The 18603-nt window shown below is 35.8% G+C and overlaps 1 protein-coding gene across 2 annotated transcripts in view; it reads left to right on the forward strand.

Annotated features, from left to right (window-relative positions):
* The window catches only part of LOC150110719 (uncharacterized), a 487651-nt gene that overhangs the window by 332712 nt on the left and 136336 nt on the right, over window positions 1-18603 (forward strand). For both annotated transcript variants that reach the window (XM_090400398.1, XM_090400407.1), the window contains one exon: window positions 16062-16126. In XM_090400398.1, coding sequence (XP_090256524.1) covers window positions 16062-16126 — 65 coding nt within the window. The remainder of the gene's footprint in view (window positions 1-16061; window positions 16127-18603) is intronic.

Raw genomic sequence — 18603 nt, forward strand, 5'->3', positions numbered from 1 at the left:
ACTTATGTGAAATTGGCAACTCTCATCCGTTGACCTAAAGACAGATTCTCTTCTTTATCACATCCAGGAATCTATGAAGTGCCCTGTTCATGTCATCAAGCCTACTATGGACAGACAGGAAGAACTGTGGACATCTGCCTCAGTGAACACAAAAAATATATCTGGCATTTTCGCTATGGCAAGTCGGGTCTGGCATACCATGCTTTGGATACCCTGCACACAGGATCAATTGGAAAAAACAAAAGTGCTGCACAGAAGCTTTTACAAGTCAGTGAGGTTGTTCCTGGAATCAACAGAAGCCTTGAAACACACTCCAAACCTCAACAAGTGTGGCTGTATAAATCTTCCAAAGATTTTAGAGACAGTCATCCTAAGACCAAATTAATACCTGCTTTTTCTGTCGCATTTTTTTTTTTTTTCTTTCCAGCATAGATGGCGCCTAATTAGGACTTTTGTCTTTGTGTTGCACGCTACAATTATTCATACTAGTCCCACTGTTACACCGGATTGTGGTTGTCTCGCTACTGTAACAAACTTTGTTTGTGTGCTCTGAAGATGCTGGATAGAATACCAGCGAAATATTAGCAATTAAGTCAATAAATAGTTATTTTCTTATCAATCTGTGTTTGCATCTATACCGTTAAAATCTAGTCAACATCTGTTTGATTTTGTTGTTTTATTTCTGTGAAAGAAAACAAAAAGACATGTATTTTATATGAATTATTTATTTTTTACATCATAAAATATTAATTATTTTTTATCTTAATATTGAGAAATTTAATAAAAAGGTGAACACTTTTATTAAAAAAAAGAAATAAGTGAATTTGATTAAACTGTTGATAAAGAGTTAATAGTTTTTTTCTGGAAAGAATGATTTAAAAGGTAAAAAGTATTGAATATGAGAAGAATATGAAAGAGCTACTGGAAAAAAGAAAAAGAAGCATGAGAGATTAGTTTGTCAGTCTGTTGTCAGGTACAGCAGGAGTAAATTGAAGACAGGCCATAATTACAAACGAGTCAATGTGGTTATGTAGTAGGAATGGTATACAGAGTTTACATTTTTGGAGTGAATTTGATGGATAGAAGGGTTTGTGCATGACTGACAGATTGCACTTGAATGATGCCATTGTGAGTTTAGAGAAAGTTTTTCAGTGAGAATGGAAGTGTAAAATCAAGGAACTAAAGCTGTTATGAACACGGCAGTGTAGGAGCATGTGTGAGTTGAATGAGTGTGTTTAAGAATGAGAAAGATCAGTGAATTCTGAATGTAGTTCCTAAACTCTCAAAATCTGAATGGGACCCACCCTCATTAAAAGATGTAAGAGTGTATAGTACCTCTATGTCCAAAAGAATATTGTAATACTTGTATGTTGATACTAGTCACATCAGGAACAATAATAAAAGTTTTTTTTGGTATTAGTTAGCTTGACTTGGCCAAAAATTACAGACATCTGGTGAGACTTGGTTGATGGAGGAAGATATTGTTACAGAAATAGAATATATGGAATACATGGAAAATAGAACATAACCAGTGGTTGGGAGGTGGGGCAATGCTAATATAACAAGCAAGGGTAGAAGTTTGACAGAAGGTGGTGTTTAGGAAGATATGTATATGAAACTGTCTAAAGTTAGATAAAAGCCAACAGGATAGAATATATATTTGGTTGCTGCTGTAGGCTAGGAGGTGCAAAAGGAGATGTGAATGACATGAATCAACAAATTAATGAAGTGAGCACAGGGTGAGTAATCATGATGGGGTACTTCAGCTGTAGATTGGAAAAAAAGAAAGGTCACATGGAGGAAAGAAAATGGAAGTTCTGTGTAAGCTGATGAGTTCGAGAGTGTTAGATCTGGAGATAGCATTATAAAATTTGCACATAACCAAGTTGATAACTTCACAATAATCAGTTATCAAAATTCAAAACTGTGAAAGGATACTGTTATATAAGAGTAGCCTAATAGTAGCCTAGCATTATTTACCTGTATGTGTGTGTAGTAATGCTACACACACGTTTTTTACACAAGTTTTACACAGCATTACACACACACACGTGTGTTGTGTGTAATGCTGTGTAAAACATGTAATGCTTTACATGTAAACTCTTTTTAATTTTTAATTGGATTTTTTGTACTTAGTATTAAAAAAAAAAAACAACAACTCTTGGTTGGTGTTTCATGCCTCACAACATGGCATGGCATTTCATTTATCAAAATTCAAAACTGTGAAAGGATACTGTTATATAAGAGTAGCCTGGCATTATTTACTTGTATATTATCTGTGTGTGTGTAAACGTATTTACATGTAAACTCTTTTCAATTTTTAATCTGATTTTTTTGTACTTAGTATTAAAAAAAGGTCACCAGTTTTTGATATCTAATCAAGGGTGTAATAGGATATTATGATAATATATTATTATTACTGGCTTCCTACCAACAATTTTCTTCCAAATTAATGTTATTTGAATCACCATCTAGATTTTTAGTATTCCTGTGACTTTTTTCCTTGTCATTTTGCAAACCTTTCTCTGCATTTTGCATATAAGTTAACATTACCACCTTAGATTTGTTCTGCTTACTAATTCTTGAATGCTAATAATGTCAAGTCCTTTTCCAATATCTTCATTTTAATATCATTCTGTAATTGGCATTGTTCACCCCCCATGTTTCTCAGATGTCTCATATCTGCAATTTCTAATCTCTGAGCAACTCATTTATTTCTGACTGAACTCTCAGATCTCTAAGCAAGATTTGTTTATATATTGTCTTGTATGTTGCTAATTTATTATTGTTTAATTGCTCTCTTATTCATTTGGATTCCACTATACTGTTTTGCTTACTCCATTTTCATACTGTGCCTTTTCTCTCTCTCTCTCTCTCTCTCTCTCTCTCTTTTGTGTGACATATATCTATGAAACTATAAACCTATAGTACATTAGTACCTTGGGTGGGCTATAAATTTTTTTCTATTTTTACATAATCTGGAAATTCTGCTCCAGATACCAAAGAAAAAGTGGCTTGAAAAAGTTTATTTTTCAACATCCAATAAGTTGGGAGGTGTTCTCTTTCCAGGCAGTGAAATTCATTTCCCACATAAGGACAATGACAATCATCCATGCTGATTTTGGGATTGGAACCCGCAGCCTGCTGATTGGAGAGATACTCTAACTACTCAGACAACCAGTTTGGCAAACGGCTGAAATGTTTTACTAATTCACTAGGTTTCCCGTAGCGAATGCATTTTATATTTTCCATGTTCTTGCTTATTTTCATAATTTTTAATGCTGATTTTCATACCAAATTTGTTGCAGTTTTTCAGTTTAATTTAAAAAAGTCTTGAAAAACTTGTAGTAAGTTTATTTAAATGTATAATTCAGAAATGTTTGTCACAGAATAACAGAATGCATCACCCCGATCAACTAATATCATGGTGTCCCCTAGTATAGTATTTAAGGTAGTCTATGTGACTGAAGATGACCTTTAAAATGAAAATCTCAGTTTTGGTTACATTAATGTGTTCATACTTATTGATGTTTACAGAGTGATTCACTGCTGATGTTGATTCCAGAAATATTTTCTCAGATTTACTTGTAATCGTCTCTATGTATTATTATAATTTATCCATTTCATTCTGTGTGAAGGAATCTCAGATACATGGTCTTCTAGTCCCCTAACTTGCAATGATGATGACAGTGCTTCTTCAGGGTTAACAAGTTTTTCCTATATCAGGTTGCACTCATAAGATATACACCTTTTAGATATCTTCATGTGTCAAAGGTGGATAATGTTTGCTAGTTCGATTTGTAGTTTAAAACTGGCGTGAAGATTATTTAGTACTTCAGTTGTCTTTTCAGATATCTCTCAAAGGGATGGAAATAGTTTTGCATATTGTATGTTGGAGGGGGGAGGGCATGCAGTATTTTATCCATTTTATGGGAATTGTAGTCAAGTTTTTAGGCAAGAGTTATGTCATATCAACAAGTAACTCTGTCCCTATGTGTCAGCGTTTTAAGGATACCATATTGTTGTACCAGATGATGGCATGACTATTTTTTTGTATCTTCCAGTTTGTGTATGTTAGCTTTCTGTTAGAAAAAGATAGTGAAACCTTTTGAGAACCATTAATTTACTCAAAATTTGGGAAATGATCATTTTAGGATCATCCTGAAAGACAGCATAATTTCTGGAATGCAAGATTGAAGATTGAAATGATTAAGATAAGAGATGAGGCATAGGCAAAATAAGATTAGGCATTTGGTGGATATGAATGGGGGAAAAAAATCATCTAATGCCTTTTTATTTCCGTATAGGGAGTAGGTGAGGCCGTTTAGCCCTATCTAACTTTTGGAGACTGAGTGGGCAGGTCAATCTCCACTGGCAGCCAATCAGAGATAGCTGGCCCAAGGCTATCACTAATTAAACGGCACGCAGTGAAGAGAGAGACGGCTCAACAAGTGCCGCCATCTCGTGGTCCCTAACACAATATATTTAATTTCTGAAATAATGTGGGTTCTACGGTTTGACTTTCTTGAGTTTACGGGAGTAAAAAACCTGCTTGCCTGTGCCAGAGATCGACTAACTGGGGAACTGGTTGAAAAAAGGCTTAGAAAAATTTCCTCTAGTCGACGACTAGATTCTAAACAAAGTTTTCCTTCGTTCAGTCAAGTGCTGTGGTGTGCAAACGTCACATCCACTGAGCTACACATGAATGGAAGAGTGCAAAAGAATAAAATGAAATATAGTGGAGAAAAAGAACTGGCAAATAATTCAAGAGTAGTGCTATGCAAAGATTCTGTTATAAAAAGGTTTGGTGGATGAAAGGGTGCACAAGATCTTTTTTCTGGTGGAGGGGGATGAGCAGGGTAATTGTTGCGTTGTATGTGAGAAGTAAATAAGTATATGAGGAAGTTAGTGATGTTAGTAGGAATAGAGAGAATGTGAGGATGACTATCAGGATATTATTGAGGAGAGTGAAATAACTGATGTGTGGAATGAGATCGAGGAGTGAATGGAACTGTATAAAAGAGGTCGATTACATTTAAATGAATTTGGTGTAAATCAGCTAGAATGAAGTATAATGAGTGATGTGAACAAAGTATTATCAGAAGTCAGAGGTAATGTGAATGATCAGGAGAGTGGATCAGATGAGACTTGAAGTGTTTATGCTTGGAGTTGAGAGTAACGTGAGAGATAAGAATGTGAGAACAGGGATGCAAGTCAGACAGGAAATGGCAGGAGCCATGTTGCTCAGAGAAATGCAGTATAAAAAGAGCAGGTTCTGGAAGCAGTAATGAATGCATTGTAATAACGTTTAGTGTTATTTGCTATTATTATTAATATCTCTTTACTCTCTTTATTCTAGTTAACAGTGCACTCTTTTCTTTCATAACCTTTCTCACTTATTCTACTGCGTATTGTGTTTATCCACCTTCCGTATTTACTAATTGTATGCCTATGAACACTGGAAAATTTATTTCTAAGATTGCTCCACCAGTATTTTTTTTATTGGCAGAAGACTTAGTAGTACTTCCAGTAGATCTCTCTAACATAAATTCCTTCAACAAAGTTTACATAAACAGTCGTGGTTCTTAAGTACTTAAACTGTGCTTTGAATGCCTTAATTGTTTCCAGCTCACAAGTCCAATTTTTTTAGGAACAGTGCAGTTGTAAAATAAAAAAAATCAGGCAGCAAAACTCTATTTGCATATAAATAAAACACATTTAATTACAATAATAACAAAGTACATTAAATAAGTGATAGTCTACCTATCCTTTAGACTTTTAGCTTAAAGAAACAAACTTTTCCTTTACAATACTAAATGACTATACAATATAATTACACTATTACTTCTCTGTTAAAAATAAATCAAATTGCAGAGATTAAATTACTCATAAAGAGATTAGCTGGCTATGGCAAGTTATCTTGCAATTTATATTCCAGTTAACAACAATTCAGAGGTCTCTAGAGATTATCTAGCTACGGCAAGTTATCTTACAATTTATATTCCAGTTAACAAATCAGAGGACTCTAGAGATTAGATATTTCTATTTCTTATCAGTCCATCTATGACATCTATGTACATTAAAGATTGAACTTATAGAGGCTCTTTGTCACACATTCTTCAAAAGGTTCTGCATTAAAGTTTCTATGCCTTTTTCTTTCCTCAGGCCTTAGCTTTCATCTGGAGAGTCTTGCTTCAAGGGGGTTCGTCGAATTACTGGCAGGCCTTGGACTACAATTTTTCCGGTATTCAAAAAGCTGAGGCAAGAAGTTTCTGCATTCCGCGGCCTTTGACTCCAGTTGACTTCCCATGGCAAAAAGGACATCTGACATTCTTGGCTCAGATTCGCCGTAACTTCTGGTTCTCTGCCGACTGCCTCTGGTTCGGACTCCACCTATGGTCTGCAGCTTGCCTCTGCTCTGGTTCCAACTATCCTCTGCTGTGGTTCCAACTGCCTCTCTCTTTAGTAACTGGGGCCTTCCTCTCCTCTTTTGCTGACAACTGCCTCCCAATGTTCGGGTCAGTCCCTTTTTATTTTCCCATTCTCCGGACTTTGCACTAAGGGTTGTAAACCCCCAAAGAAAATCGGCATTTCCTTTTGATCCTTTTGATAAGGCCAGCTCGTTCTTTCTTTTTCCTTGTTTTGTTGGGCAGCGGAAGCTTTTCTGAAACTAGTGGATCTCTTTGATACAAACTCCGAAAATGTTTATGCTCAGAGCCCACAACCACCTCTTACACACACTTTATCTGTGTGTAAGACAACTTTCTTGGGCTCTTTATACATAGCTATTATACAAAGTAAACAACTTTTACACACACTTAATAGTAAACAAGTACCTTGTACTCTTTTTACATTGCTGTTACACAAGGTTCCGATGGCAAAACATTGCCTTTGTTTTTGACATTCTAGAAACTTTAGTTAAAAGAGTAAATACAATTAATTCCCATAGGGTTACTTACAAAAATATCTAGCATAAAAAACATAGAAACAAACAAGGTTATTTACAGTTCTCATGGGACTTGACCTCTGTGAAAATCGATGTAAAAGCACTTTGGTATTTCCAAGCTACATCGAGTTTTTACAGCATGTATGAAGATAGTTAGCATAAAAATGGAATGGCCTGGGATTTGTGGGGAGTAGTGGAGTCTGGGCAGATAGGACAAAATGTAAAGGTGCACAGACAGGAACAGGTGTGGAGAAGTCACAGGTAAGGGATAGCATGGGTAGGACTGGTTATAGACCATGAAATGAATTGTTATTCTTATTTATAAATGCCCAGGATTATCAGAAATAAGGGAGACGAAATTGTTTCATTTGTTGAATGAAACATGATTGAGAATGATCAGTACCGTCGACAGGGTATAGCATAGAGACAGCCTGCCTCAACACGTGGCTTAATAAGGGTGCTTGTTCAGCCATGTTACTGTAGGCGACGTCGCTACACTTACAGTATTTGTTAGCGTAGCAATTGCGGAAATAAGTTTTTCCAAGCTTAAACTGATTAAAAATTATTTGCGAACAGCAATGACCCAAGAAAGATTGGTTGGTCTAGCAACTATACTGATAGAGGCGGACATAGCTTATAATTTAAATTTAGAAGAGCTTATAAACAGTTTTATACCTTGAAGAGCAAACATTTAATTAATATCATTATGTAATCGTTTTGCATTAATGTTTCTTTTGCAATAAAAACAAAATAGCAATTGGAGATTTTCTTATATTTTTGTCTTATAAGCCATCAGGGGCGATATTTAATTGTTTGCCTCAGGGCTTGATCTAATCTGGCGACAGCCCTGAGAATGATATCCTGATGGGAGAAGAAATGGAAGAATATGATGTTTTTCTTGAAGATAGGAAGGACAAGAAAGGAGAAGGAGGTGTGCTGCAAATGATAGCCAGAAAATTATGTTTGCATAAGGTTGAAACACAAGAAGAAAATAGTGGCAATGATTGATAGGATGAGATATTTAGTTAAGTGTTGCTATAGGCTGGAGATGGAGAGTGTAGACAAAGCATGTATAGGCAACTTGGCTTAGTGATCAGGAGAAAGGTGATTTTAATTTTTGCATTATCATTTGGAATTAAATAGAGCATCAGAGAATAAAGAGAATGAATTTGTTGTGTTCTTAAGAGGTGTGGGATAAGAATGTGGCTACAAATCATAAGCCAATATGTGTATCAGAGGTTGTGGTTAATGTGTTAGAAAAGCTGTTGAGCAATGTTTTTTCCTCTAAGCTGCGTGAGCATGCGGCTGTTGCTGTGCAGCTGAAATTTTCTTTTAAAAACGTTGCTGGTTCCCGAGCACTATTTACATGGTTATTTTTGCTTTCCTTTCTTTTCCTGATGCTCCATGTATTCTAATTGGTTTATCAACTGCTGTTCGGATTGGTCCAGTTAGGTAATGTGATCTTGACTGGTCTGAGGGCCTCATTAGGAATGAAATAGGCACCCTTCCTATTTTCAAATAGATGGGAAAGCAATTGCTTTACTAGAGTCATCTAGTGACAGAAACCAGAGTTTATGTCAGATAGACTCAAAGCTCTGTATGACTGTGACATCGTTAAATGTCATTTTGCATGTCAACATTACAAAAAAATAAAAAATAAAACTTAAAATACTCAGAGGGGTAGCAGGTCTGTGCAGCTGTTTAAAAAAAAAAAAAAAAAAAAAAAAAAATTAGGGTTGGGAAAAAGGATTAAAATGTAGCTTATAAAATTGCTTGGTATCTTTAACATAGTATATACCAAGGTAAAAAACTTGATACAAATTAGGGTTAATTATAACATCATTCTCTATTGATGGTCAACATGGATTTGTTAAGGGGAGGTAATGTTTTTAGCAATCTACTTATGAACTACAACCAGGATGAATTTTTGCTGGAAAAACATGATGTATATACAGCGGTATACTCGAATTTTTCAAAGGGCTTTGATAATTTGTGACATGAGAAGATTGTAACTAAATTGAAATGGATGGGATTGGATAAGTGATTGGCTGTGAAATAGGTATCAGCAGGTTGTGTATGGTGGAGTGATATCCCAAAAAAGGAAAGTCACTAGCAGAGTGTCTCAGGAGTCTGTTTTGGGTCATCATTGTTTAACTTGTGTGTGTGTGTCAGTGATGTTGGAATTGGCTTAACTGTAGATAACAGGTGTTTATCAATAATGCAAAGTTGGGGAAAAACTGTGAGGATCAGAGCAGGTGTTTTGACCTTTTATAGGAGGATCACAATAGACTGTCTTAGTGGAGCTATCAGTTTTATGTTGCAAAGTGTAAGTTCTCGAAATTTTGTATGCAAGATTTGGACAGAGAGTATAGAATTAATGAGGAAATTTTGAAGTAGGTGGAAGAGAGGAGAGATGTGGGAGTGATTGTGGACAGGTGCTGGAAACTTAGGAGTTACATTGCTAAAATTGTAAGGGCATTATATGGAATTTTAGCAAGGATGAGGAGGAGGATCTTGACATGCAGAAGAAAAACAGTTATGGTTCCCCTGTATAAGGCCTTGATCAGGCTGCATATGCTGCACAGATCTGGTTACCTGGTTTTCAAGGAGGAGGATATCTCAGAATCCAGAGAGGGTTCAAAAGTTATAATTTGTGGAATGTGAGGACAGATTGAGGGAATGCAACTTGCAGTCTTGTAAATAGGAGAGGAGATATGATTGAGATGAATAAGTTGGTGAGGAGTTGTTACCAGATTAATGTGGAGGAAATTTTCCTAGAGTAGAGCAAGAGGTTATCCCTGGAAGTTGTATAAGGAGGGTATGAGTAAGGGAATGAGGATCAGTAATTAAAGTTACTGTGAATAGGCTAAAGGCAATGTTTGATGATTTCTTGCATGAGAGTGTGGACCTTCCCACGATGAGTCTTTTTACTCTATGGAGATCTGATGATGGTAATTCATTAATAATCTACAGTGACTATAAACTGGAAGGCAATTACAAAAGTGGTATGTAGACTAAGATGGAAGTTTACTGTTCTGTCCTGTATGCCACACTTTATCAGATACCGTAGAAATATTAAGTACAACATTATAGGTTTCTCAAAGTCTTTATATTCATGTGTTGTCCAGAGGTTTGCAATATGGGTGAAAAGATTTGCTTCACAAGGATCTGAATTGGCACATTCCATATTTTAGTTACTGATTATTGGCAGTTCTACAGTTGATGAAGATGACTGTTGATGACCTTCTCCATTACTTTAGAAGTTCTAAAGTGAGAGTAATAGGTTAATAATATGATTGTAGACATTTATTCTCATTATTAATATTTAATAATATTAATAACCGCATCAAGGGCGGGTGTGGTTAAAGAAGCGAGCCTAGCAAGTGGAGAGAATGTTGCGAGTGGGAACATTGAATGTTGGAAGGGGAAGAGAGGTGGCAGACATGATGAGGAAGTTGGACATTTTATGCATGCAGGAGACGAGGTGGGAAAGGCGAAGAAACTAGGAGAAGGGTATAAATTGTTCTAGTCTGGAGTGAATAAAGAGGGAAGAAATGGTGTCGGAATTGTGGTGTGTAGCAGAACGAAGGGTAAAGTACCAGAAGTGGATTGGAGAAACGACAGGATCATGCGAATGAAACTGGGTCTTGGAGAAGAGTAACTGGTTGCCTTATGTGTATATGCCCCACAAGTTGGCTGTACAGCAGAAGAGAAAGATGAATTCTGGAACATGCTGGATGAAGAAATGAGGGAACTGGAAGAAAACGAGATGAACAGACACTTAAGAGGGAGACAGAATAGGGACTGTGAAAGGGTGCATGGTGGCCATGGAGTGAGAATGATGACCAGGAAGGAGAGAGGATTTTGGACTTTGCAGTAACGTTTGATCTGGCAATTGTGAACTCCTTTTTCTGTAAGAGGAAAGAGTATTTAGAAGTGGCAACAACAGTTCATAGATTGACTACATTTTGACTAGAAGAAAACATCTTAAGGCAGTAAAAAATTGTAAGGTAATCCCAACAGATCAAGTGGCACAGCAACACTGGCTGCTGTGTGCAGACTTTAAAATAAGGTCAAAGATAAGAACCTTTGGAAGCCATGGGAGGAAGACAATTAAGTGGTTTCACTTAAAAGAAGAGAGTGTGAGGAACTGTTTTAGGGAGAAGGTGTTAGAGAGGATTTCAGATGGACTAGAAAGTGTGCAAGATTGGTGGAGACATAATTCAAAAGCAATTCTAAGCTGTGCAATTGAGGTGCTTGGTGAAACATTGGGTAAGATTAGAGAACAGGAGGAGGGTTGGTGGTGGAATAATAATTTACAAGAAGCAGTGACAGCTAAGAGGAAGGCAAAACAGAAGTGGGATGAGTCAAGAGTAGAAGAGGGCAGAGAGCAAAAGCAAGATGCCAAGAAAGTTGTTGCACAGGTGAAGGCCATGGCATATCAAGACCTTTATGATCAATTAGAAACAAAGGAAGGATAGAGAAAGATTTATTGATTCGCAAAATGTAGAAATAAGGCATCAAAGGACATCGTACATGTGAGGCAGATCAAAGACTCTGGAGGAAGGGTATTAAGGAGGGATGTGGATATAAGAAACAGATGGAGAATATACTTTGAAGGGCTTTTGAATGAAGAATGCAAGGACTCACAGAGAAGATGAGGAGCCTTATGAGGGGATGGTGCAGAACATTAGTAGAGTGGAAGTGAAGGAGGCCATAAAGAGGATGAAGAATGGAAAATCGGTGGACCTGACAGGATCCCAGTGGAGGTATGGAAGGCACTGGGGGAATTGACCTGTTAATAAAAGTTTGTCAACGGGAAAATATACCCAAGGAATAGAGGGAAAGTACTCTTGTCCCCATCTACAAGAGTAAAGGGGATGCACAAGACTGTAAGAATTACAGAAATATAAAGTTGATGTTCCACACAAAAATCCCAGAGAGGGTTCTTGATGGAAGACTGGGAAAGGAGGTGAAGATTCCAAAGAAGCAATTTGGCTTCATGCCTGGTTGATCGACGACAGATACTATCTTTGGGTTATGGCAGATGATGGAAAAATTTCTAAGAGAAGCAACGGGAGCTACATCTGGTATTTATTGATCTGGAGAAGCGTATGATAGAGTGCCAAGGCAAGAAGTCTGAGGGAGAAGAAGGTACCAGAGAAATATGGCAGACTGGTGCAGGAGATGTACAGAACTGTGAAGACAAGAGTTCGAACCTGCCTGGGAGAGACAGAAAGTTTTCCAGTGACAGTTGGCTTGCATCAAGGGTCAGTAAGTCCGTCCTGTTTAATATGGAGGTGGTGACGGAGGAAGTGAGAGAAGACGTGCCTTGGACTATGTTGTATGCAGATAACATCGTGCTGTGTGCAGAATCAAGAGAAGAAGTGGCAGCTAAACTGGAAAGTTGGAGGAAAGTACTGGAAGAAAGAGGTATGAGACTGAGCAGAAGTAAGACAGAGTATATGTGGATGGCGTTGCAAAGTGGATGGCAGCCAGGAGACAGACCTGGAGCTGGAAGGAAATGTCATCAGGAAGGTCAGTGACTTTAGATATTTAGGTTCAATAATGAAAGAGGATGATGAGGCTGAGAAGGAAGTGGGATGCAGGATGGAGGAACTGGAGAGAGCTAGCTGGAGTGCTATGCAATAAGAAGGTGCCGATCAATCTAAAAAGCAAAATCTACAGGACAGTAGTGAGACCAGCTATGACGTATGCTATGGAAACTGTGGCCCTGAGGAAAAATAACATCAGCAAGATGGAGGTAGTGGAGATGAGAATGCTTAGGTGGATGTGCGGTGTGACCAGAAAGGATCATCTGAGAAATGACTATATAAGGGGAATGGTGAAAGTTATGAACTTAGGAGCAAAGATACAGGAGGCAAGGTTGCGATGGTTTGGTCATGTGATGAGGAGGGAGGAAGAGTATGTGGGAAGAAAGGTCATGCAGATGGATGTGCTTGGGAGGAGGAAGCACGGGCAGCCAAAGAAGAGATTGAGGGAGGTGGTGCAGGAGGTCTTGAGGATGAAGAACTTGGATGTGGCTACAGCCCAAGACAGGAGGTTGTGGAGGAGACTCACTACAAACAACAACCCTACTTAAGTGGGAAAAGCTGCAGAAGAAGAAGATTAATATTTAATAATTTAATGGAGTTAATACAGCACAAAGAAACAAACACAAGTTAAACAAATTCTATATTTCGTCTGTCACAAAGATATTATTGTGTGATACAATCTTAAAATTGTAAAAGCACACACAAAAACGCTAAAACAGTAAAATGAAAAAAAGTCATATATAAACATAAAAGATTTTATGTTTGTGTTAAACTTCTAAAGATTTGAGAAACTTATAATTTTTAGGCCTTCTTGTTGGCAGCTTGTTATAAAAAGTTCGCCCACAAATTAGAGACCCTTCGACACTTCTGCGCATGTCCTGAAAAGGAGAATCCATTCCGATAATAGGGTAATCAATCTGCCTTCTGGGATGAGTTTGTTTATTATTATAGGTTGGAAAATTTAGCTTTCCTTTTACGAACATTGTAGTTTTTAAAGTGTAACTATTTTGTTTGTATAACAGTTGGAAAAATCTACCTAGAGTATTAACAAAATTAAAAAAAGGTATAGCATAAAACAAAAATTTAACGAAATTTATTTTTAAGAAAGTTTTCTACAAAATGAAAATAATTATACAGAAAAACAGAAATTTTTTTCAAATGAACTTAGATATTCTAAAGTTACAGTTGAGAGAACTGAGACACTTTAATGTCCTAAACTAATTAATTATTTATGACTTGTTGTGAGTCTTTTACTAAACCCATGCAAAAAAAAAGGTTGGAAAAAAAATACCATTATCAAATCCTTTTAATCTTCATAGTCATCTGAATCGGTGTCCGTATCGCCATCACTTTCACTTAAACTGATCACCAAAGGTTCGCATAATTCTTCGATAATTCTGTCTCTGTCCCAATACATATTTTCCAATGAGGTGACATGAGAGCAATATTTTCCTCACTTTTGAACTGTAATACTTTCAATCGCCTGTTCTGAAAGCTTAAAAAGTTTCGACATGTCAATATCCCCAGTTATGTTGCAATGGCATATGAAACTTTTCACTTCTGCCCAAACATACTCAATAGCATTTATATAGCAATAACATTAAAACTACTCAATAGCATTAAAACAAAATCCGATTTCATAAAGTATTTTCCTTAAAGTTTCTCTTTTCCAAAGAAAATTAATTTTTTCTTTAAACACAGGAATTAATTTATTTCGAAACAGTTGGCACTCTTTTCTCGACCACGTAAAATTCGTGAATAGTTGTTCTTATAACATCTACATCAAAATCATTCAAAGCTACGGTTTTGATGGTTTTCTTTCTCTGCTGCTTTATTATTATTATTATTGTGACACCTCCAGGGAATCCAAAGACTCATCGAGGGAGAGTGTGCCAACAGCATCGAACAATTGATCCCCTTCCAACTACTAACCGTGCTCAAACTTGCTTATCTTTTTGCAAGCCATTGGTAGTACAGGCTCTACCAATCGACCAACCTAAATTTAAATTTTGGCTTACCTTCACCTTTTGATTCCCTATGAATTCTTTTAACAGTCGACCTCGATTCGCCTGCAATTGCACTTGTACGTTTTATGACTTGAGAAAGGGGAAACAGGGAGACTGCCTTTTAATGATTCTTTTTCGCAGAATGTCAGCACATTATTCAGTATTCTTTTTCAAGAGCTACTGAAACGTTTAACAACAGCGACAGACAAGAAAGCACGTGATTTCGCATGTTGGCGACCAATTCGTACATCCTTCATTTCTTTCTACCCTTCAGCATGAATTGACTATTCTTGGCAAAATGCCAAGCAGAGATCTATCTACAAACGGTGGGTGTACTATATCAAGGGTGTAGAGGTTTTTATCTGTATAATTTAATCTTAAGAAATTTGATTTCTAGTCATTTGTTTGTAATTCCATAAGTAATTACCCCTCATATGCTCTTATGCTAAGCTAGTGAATCTGGATTTGGCTACTTTTCAGGAGAGCAAAAAAAAAAAGAACAAAGTTTCATTCTTGAATTAAAGACCAGTTATTTCAGGTTTTGGAATTTACTGCTACATGCAATAAACATACAATGTTTTGCTGCCATCTGTACTATGTAAAGTGCCATTGAAAAGTTCCAAAATTTCACATTTGCTAGTTTAGCATGGTGGTGACAATATGACTTGAAGTTTGTTTCTGTGACTAAGATGAAATATAGGATCAGTTAAATGCTGACTTATGTTTTATAATTTTTCTGCGCTGTATTCATTCCATTAAACCTAATAATTAATTTAAACCAGCACATAAGCCTAAATACTTGATCCCAGACATTTATTTCTCTTTTAGTTGATTGAAATGGGCTTGCTATCGACAGTGTAGAGATTTTTATCTGACACTACATCTTGTTCTGGTTTTCTGGTTTGTTTGCTGTAAATTTAATATTAAGAAATTTCACTTCTCATTATTTGTTTCTACCACAAGTAATTGTACAAGGTTTTAAAATTACCTGCTTGGAATATGTGTGTGTGGGGGGATAGAATTAAAACCAAGTTTATAAAATTGCTTAGTATCTTTAATATATATATATATTAATATTCGAAACTTCTCTACTCCTATTATTTGTAGATTGGTAGAGCCTTTGCTACTAATGGCTCGGTTAAGTAAGTTTGAGAGCGGTTAGTAGTTGAAGGGATCCCAATCGTTCGATGCTGTTGGCACACTCTCCCTCGATGAGTCTTTGGACTCCCTGGAGGTGTCAAATAATAATTATGTCACATTTACTATTCTTGTCCTTCGTTCTTTGCTTTATTCTCTTCACTTTTGCTTCTTTATCCCAATTCTGTATATATTGTCTTCAATCTTCTTTGTGTTCAGTTATTTCTAATATATGATGGATGTAATTTACGAGAATAATTATATATCAAATTAATTGAGTTGGAGAGGGTTGTATTTGTTAGTTCCCTATCATATAACTATTTCAAATTAAACAATATTGAATTATCTAAGATTTTACTCTATCAATATATATATATATACATATATATATATATATATTTTTTTTGTATTTTTCAGAATACTCTTCAGCATGGGGACTGTCCTGATAGTGGCCCTTGGTTGCAGACCTATAGCATTCATCAGTTAGTAGCATATATGTTATTGAATAATATAATAACATAATTGCAATTTTTTAAATATTAACCACTAAAAATTCATTTACTAATATTTATATATACAATATATCAAGGGTCAACAAATTATGCAACCTTACTCACCATGCAAAAAATTTACTCGCTGAGATCATCCATTAATGATAAATCAGTAGGAGTTCCACAAAATGATTAATACTGCAGTATCGTGGTTAGAGAAGTCATTCATTTATTTATTTAGTTTTATTAAATAAAAAATATTCTAATTTGTTCATTCTGCAGCTACTCGCCAGCCTAATGAAATCTACTTATCCCAGTCAAGTGGGCAAGTGTATTTGTCGAGCCTTGTAGTATATTATTTTGTAAACATGTGTATTAACATATCAGATCTCCTTGGGTAGAAATAGGTAATAATAATCATTGCTCATCTGATATAGATAAAAGGAGAGAAATGAAAGTTAAGGTAGCATATACTTTTATTCTCTATATCAAAAGTTGTAGTTGTTATTAACATATAGGTTCATCCCATCCCCATTTCCTAGTGTATGTTAGGTGAGTGGCTTATCATTGCCAATTAACTTGGCTTCTTTGAAATCTGATTAATGTTCTAAACAGTTAATTTAACTGCACAATGTATTTTAGCTGCAATTCTCTTTAATTTGGAGAAGTCAGACTGAGAATGAATGTCTCCCAGATCTTTGACAAATAATGCAGCCATACTTGTTGAGGTTAAGGGAGTGCTTCATAGCCAATGCCGATAGCCTCTCAGACCTATAGCAACTTTTGTGTAATACTGACATGTTCTTCCATTTAATATAGAGCAGGGCTGTCCAAAGCACTGCCCACGGGCCGCATGCAGCCTGCAGTGCGATTTTGTGTGGCCTGCCTATGGGTTTTGATTTTCACATGTGAAAAAAAAAAAATAAATAAATAACAATTTGAACCGAATTTCAAAGCTAAGCATTTTTATTCACAAATTTACCTGGATCAGAAATTCAAAGCAAGTGATGTTTGGCTAGAAAAATTTAAGAAATGCCATGGTATTCGATATCTATCAATATCAGTGGGAAAAACTATCTAGTGACGTTTCTGCCATAGAACCATTCCAAAAACTTGTTTTTAGAAAAAAATTCTTGAATTAAATTTAACCAATGATCAAATTTATAATGCGGACAAAAGTGGTCTTTGTTCGAGATCATGACCAGAGAAAAACTCTAGTTCACAGAAATGAAGCCTCGTCGCCTGATCGAAAAATGTCCAAAGAGCGTGTTACGATCATGCCTTGTGCAAACGCCTCAGGAAAACATAAATTAAAGTTACTTATAACTGGAAAATCAAAAAACCCAAGACCATTTAAGAACTGCTGCCTTTTGGATTTTGTACCGAAGTCAAGGATGGATGAATGTCGAATTTTTTTCAAACTGGTTTTACAACGATTTCATACCATCTGTTAAAATTTATTTAAAATCCCAGAATTTAGAACAGGAAGCACTTTTATTATTGGATAACTGTCTTGGACATCCTCCGACAGATGAATTGATTAGTGAGGATGGAAATTTTACGGCTATGTTTTTGCTTCCAAACTATACTCCATTGTTGCAACCAATGGATCAGAACATGATACAATCCATTAAATTAAAATATCATAAAGACCTGTTTTTAAATGTAATTTCCCAAAATTATGACATTACCACATCAATAAAAAATATAAATTTGAAGGATGTAGCATTCTCAGTTGCTGCTGCTTGGAAAGCTGTTGAACCTAAGCAATTTGAGCATCATGGAAAAAAAAACTGTGGCCTTCTAGAATTTACCAAGATAACTATGGTGATTCACAAAAAGAGGAAATTCAAAACGTGCATAATTGGGTTAAAAATATAAATCCAGATGTTGAAATTTCACAAACAGATTTTATGGAATGGATTACAGGTAGAACCAAAAGTGAATTCGAAATCAAATCAGATGCTGAAATTATAAATGTGACGCTATAGAATGAATTCTTTGATGATAAAGAACTCGAAGAAAAAAAAAAGTAAAACGTGAAGAGGCAGTTGACAGTTTTAATGTGTATAGAATGGGCTAAGAAGAAGCATTTGAAAAAAGTTTAGTTTCCAAGAAGCAAAAGAAATTCAGTGACTTTTTTACAAAGAAATAAAAAAAAAATTGTGATATTTTGTGAAACTTTTTTTTGTGTTGGTGTACAAGAAAGTGATATTTTTTACACAAATTAAGTACTGAACTATGCAATTTTATTAAATCAGAATCCTCAACAATACAGGTACATACAAACTAAATTTTTTACTAAAATAACTTGTGTACTGTATTATTCTTTAAGTTTTACATTACAGTAGCTTTTTTCTATCAGTTACTTCATTTATTTACAGGATAATTGATGTACAATTAGAATCTGATTATTTTTGTCTTAAACGTTAGTTATTGTTGTCTCTTGGGGGAGAAATTTCTCTATT

The sequence above is a fragment of the Typopeltis vanoorti genome, chromosome 1 (genome assembly GCF_054136105.1).
Source record: "Typopeltis vanoorti isolate ZY-2024b chromosome 1, IOZ_Tvanoo_1.0, whole genome shotgun sequence".
In the NCBI taxonomy this organism is placed as follows: Eukaryota; Metazoa; Arthropoda; class Arachnida; order Uropygi; family Thelyphonidae; genus Typopeltis; species Typopeltis vanoorti.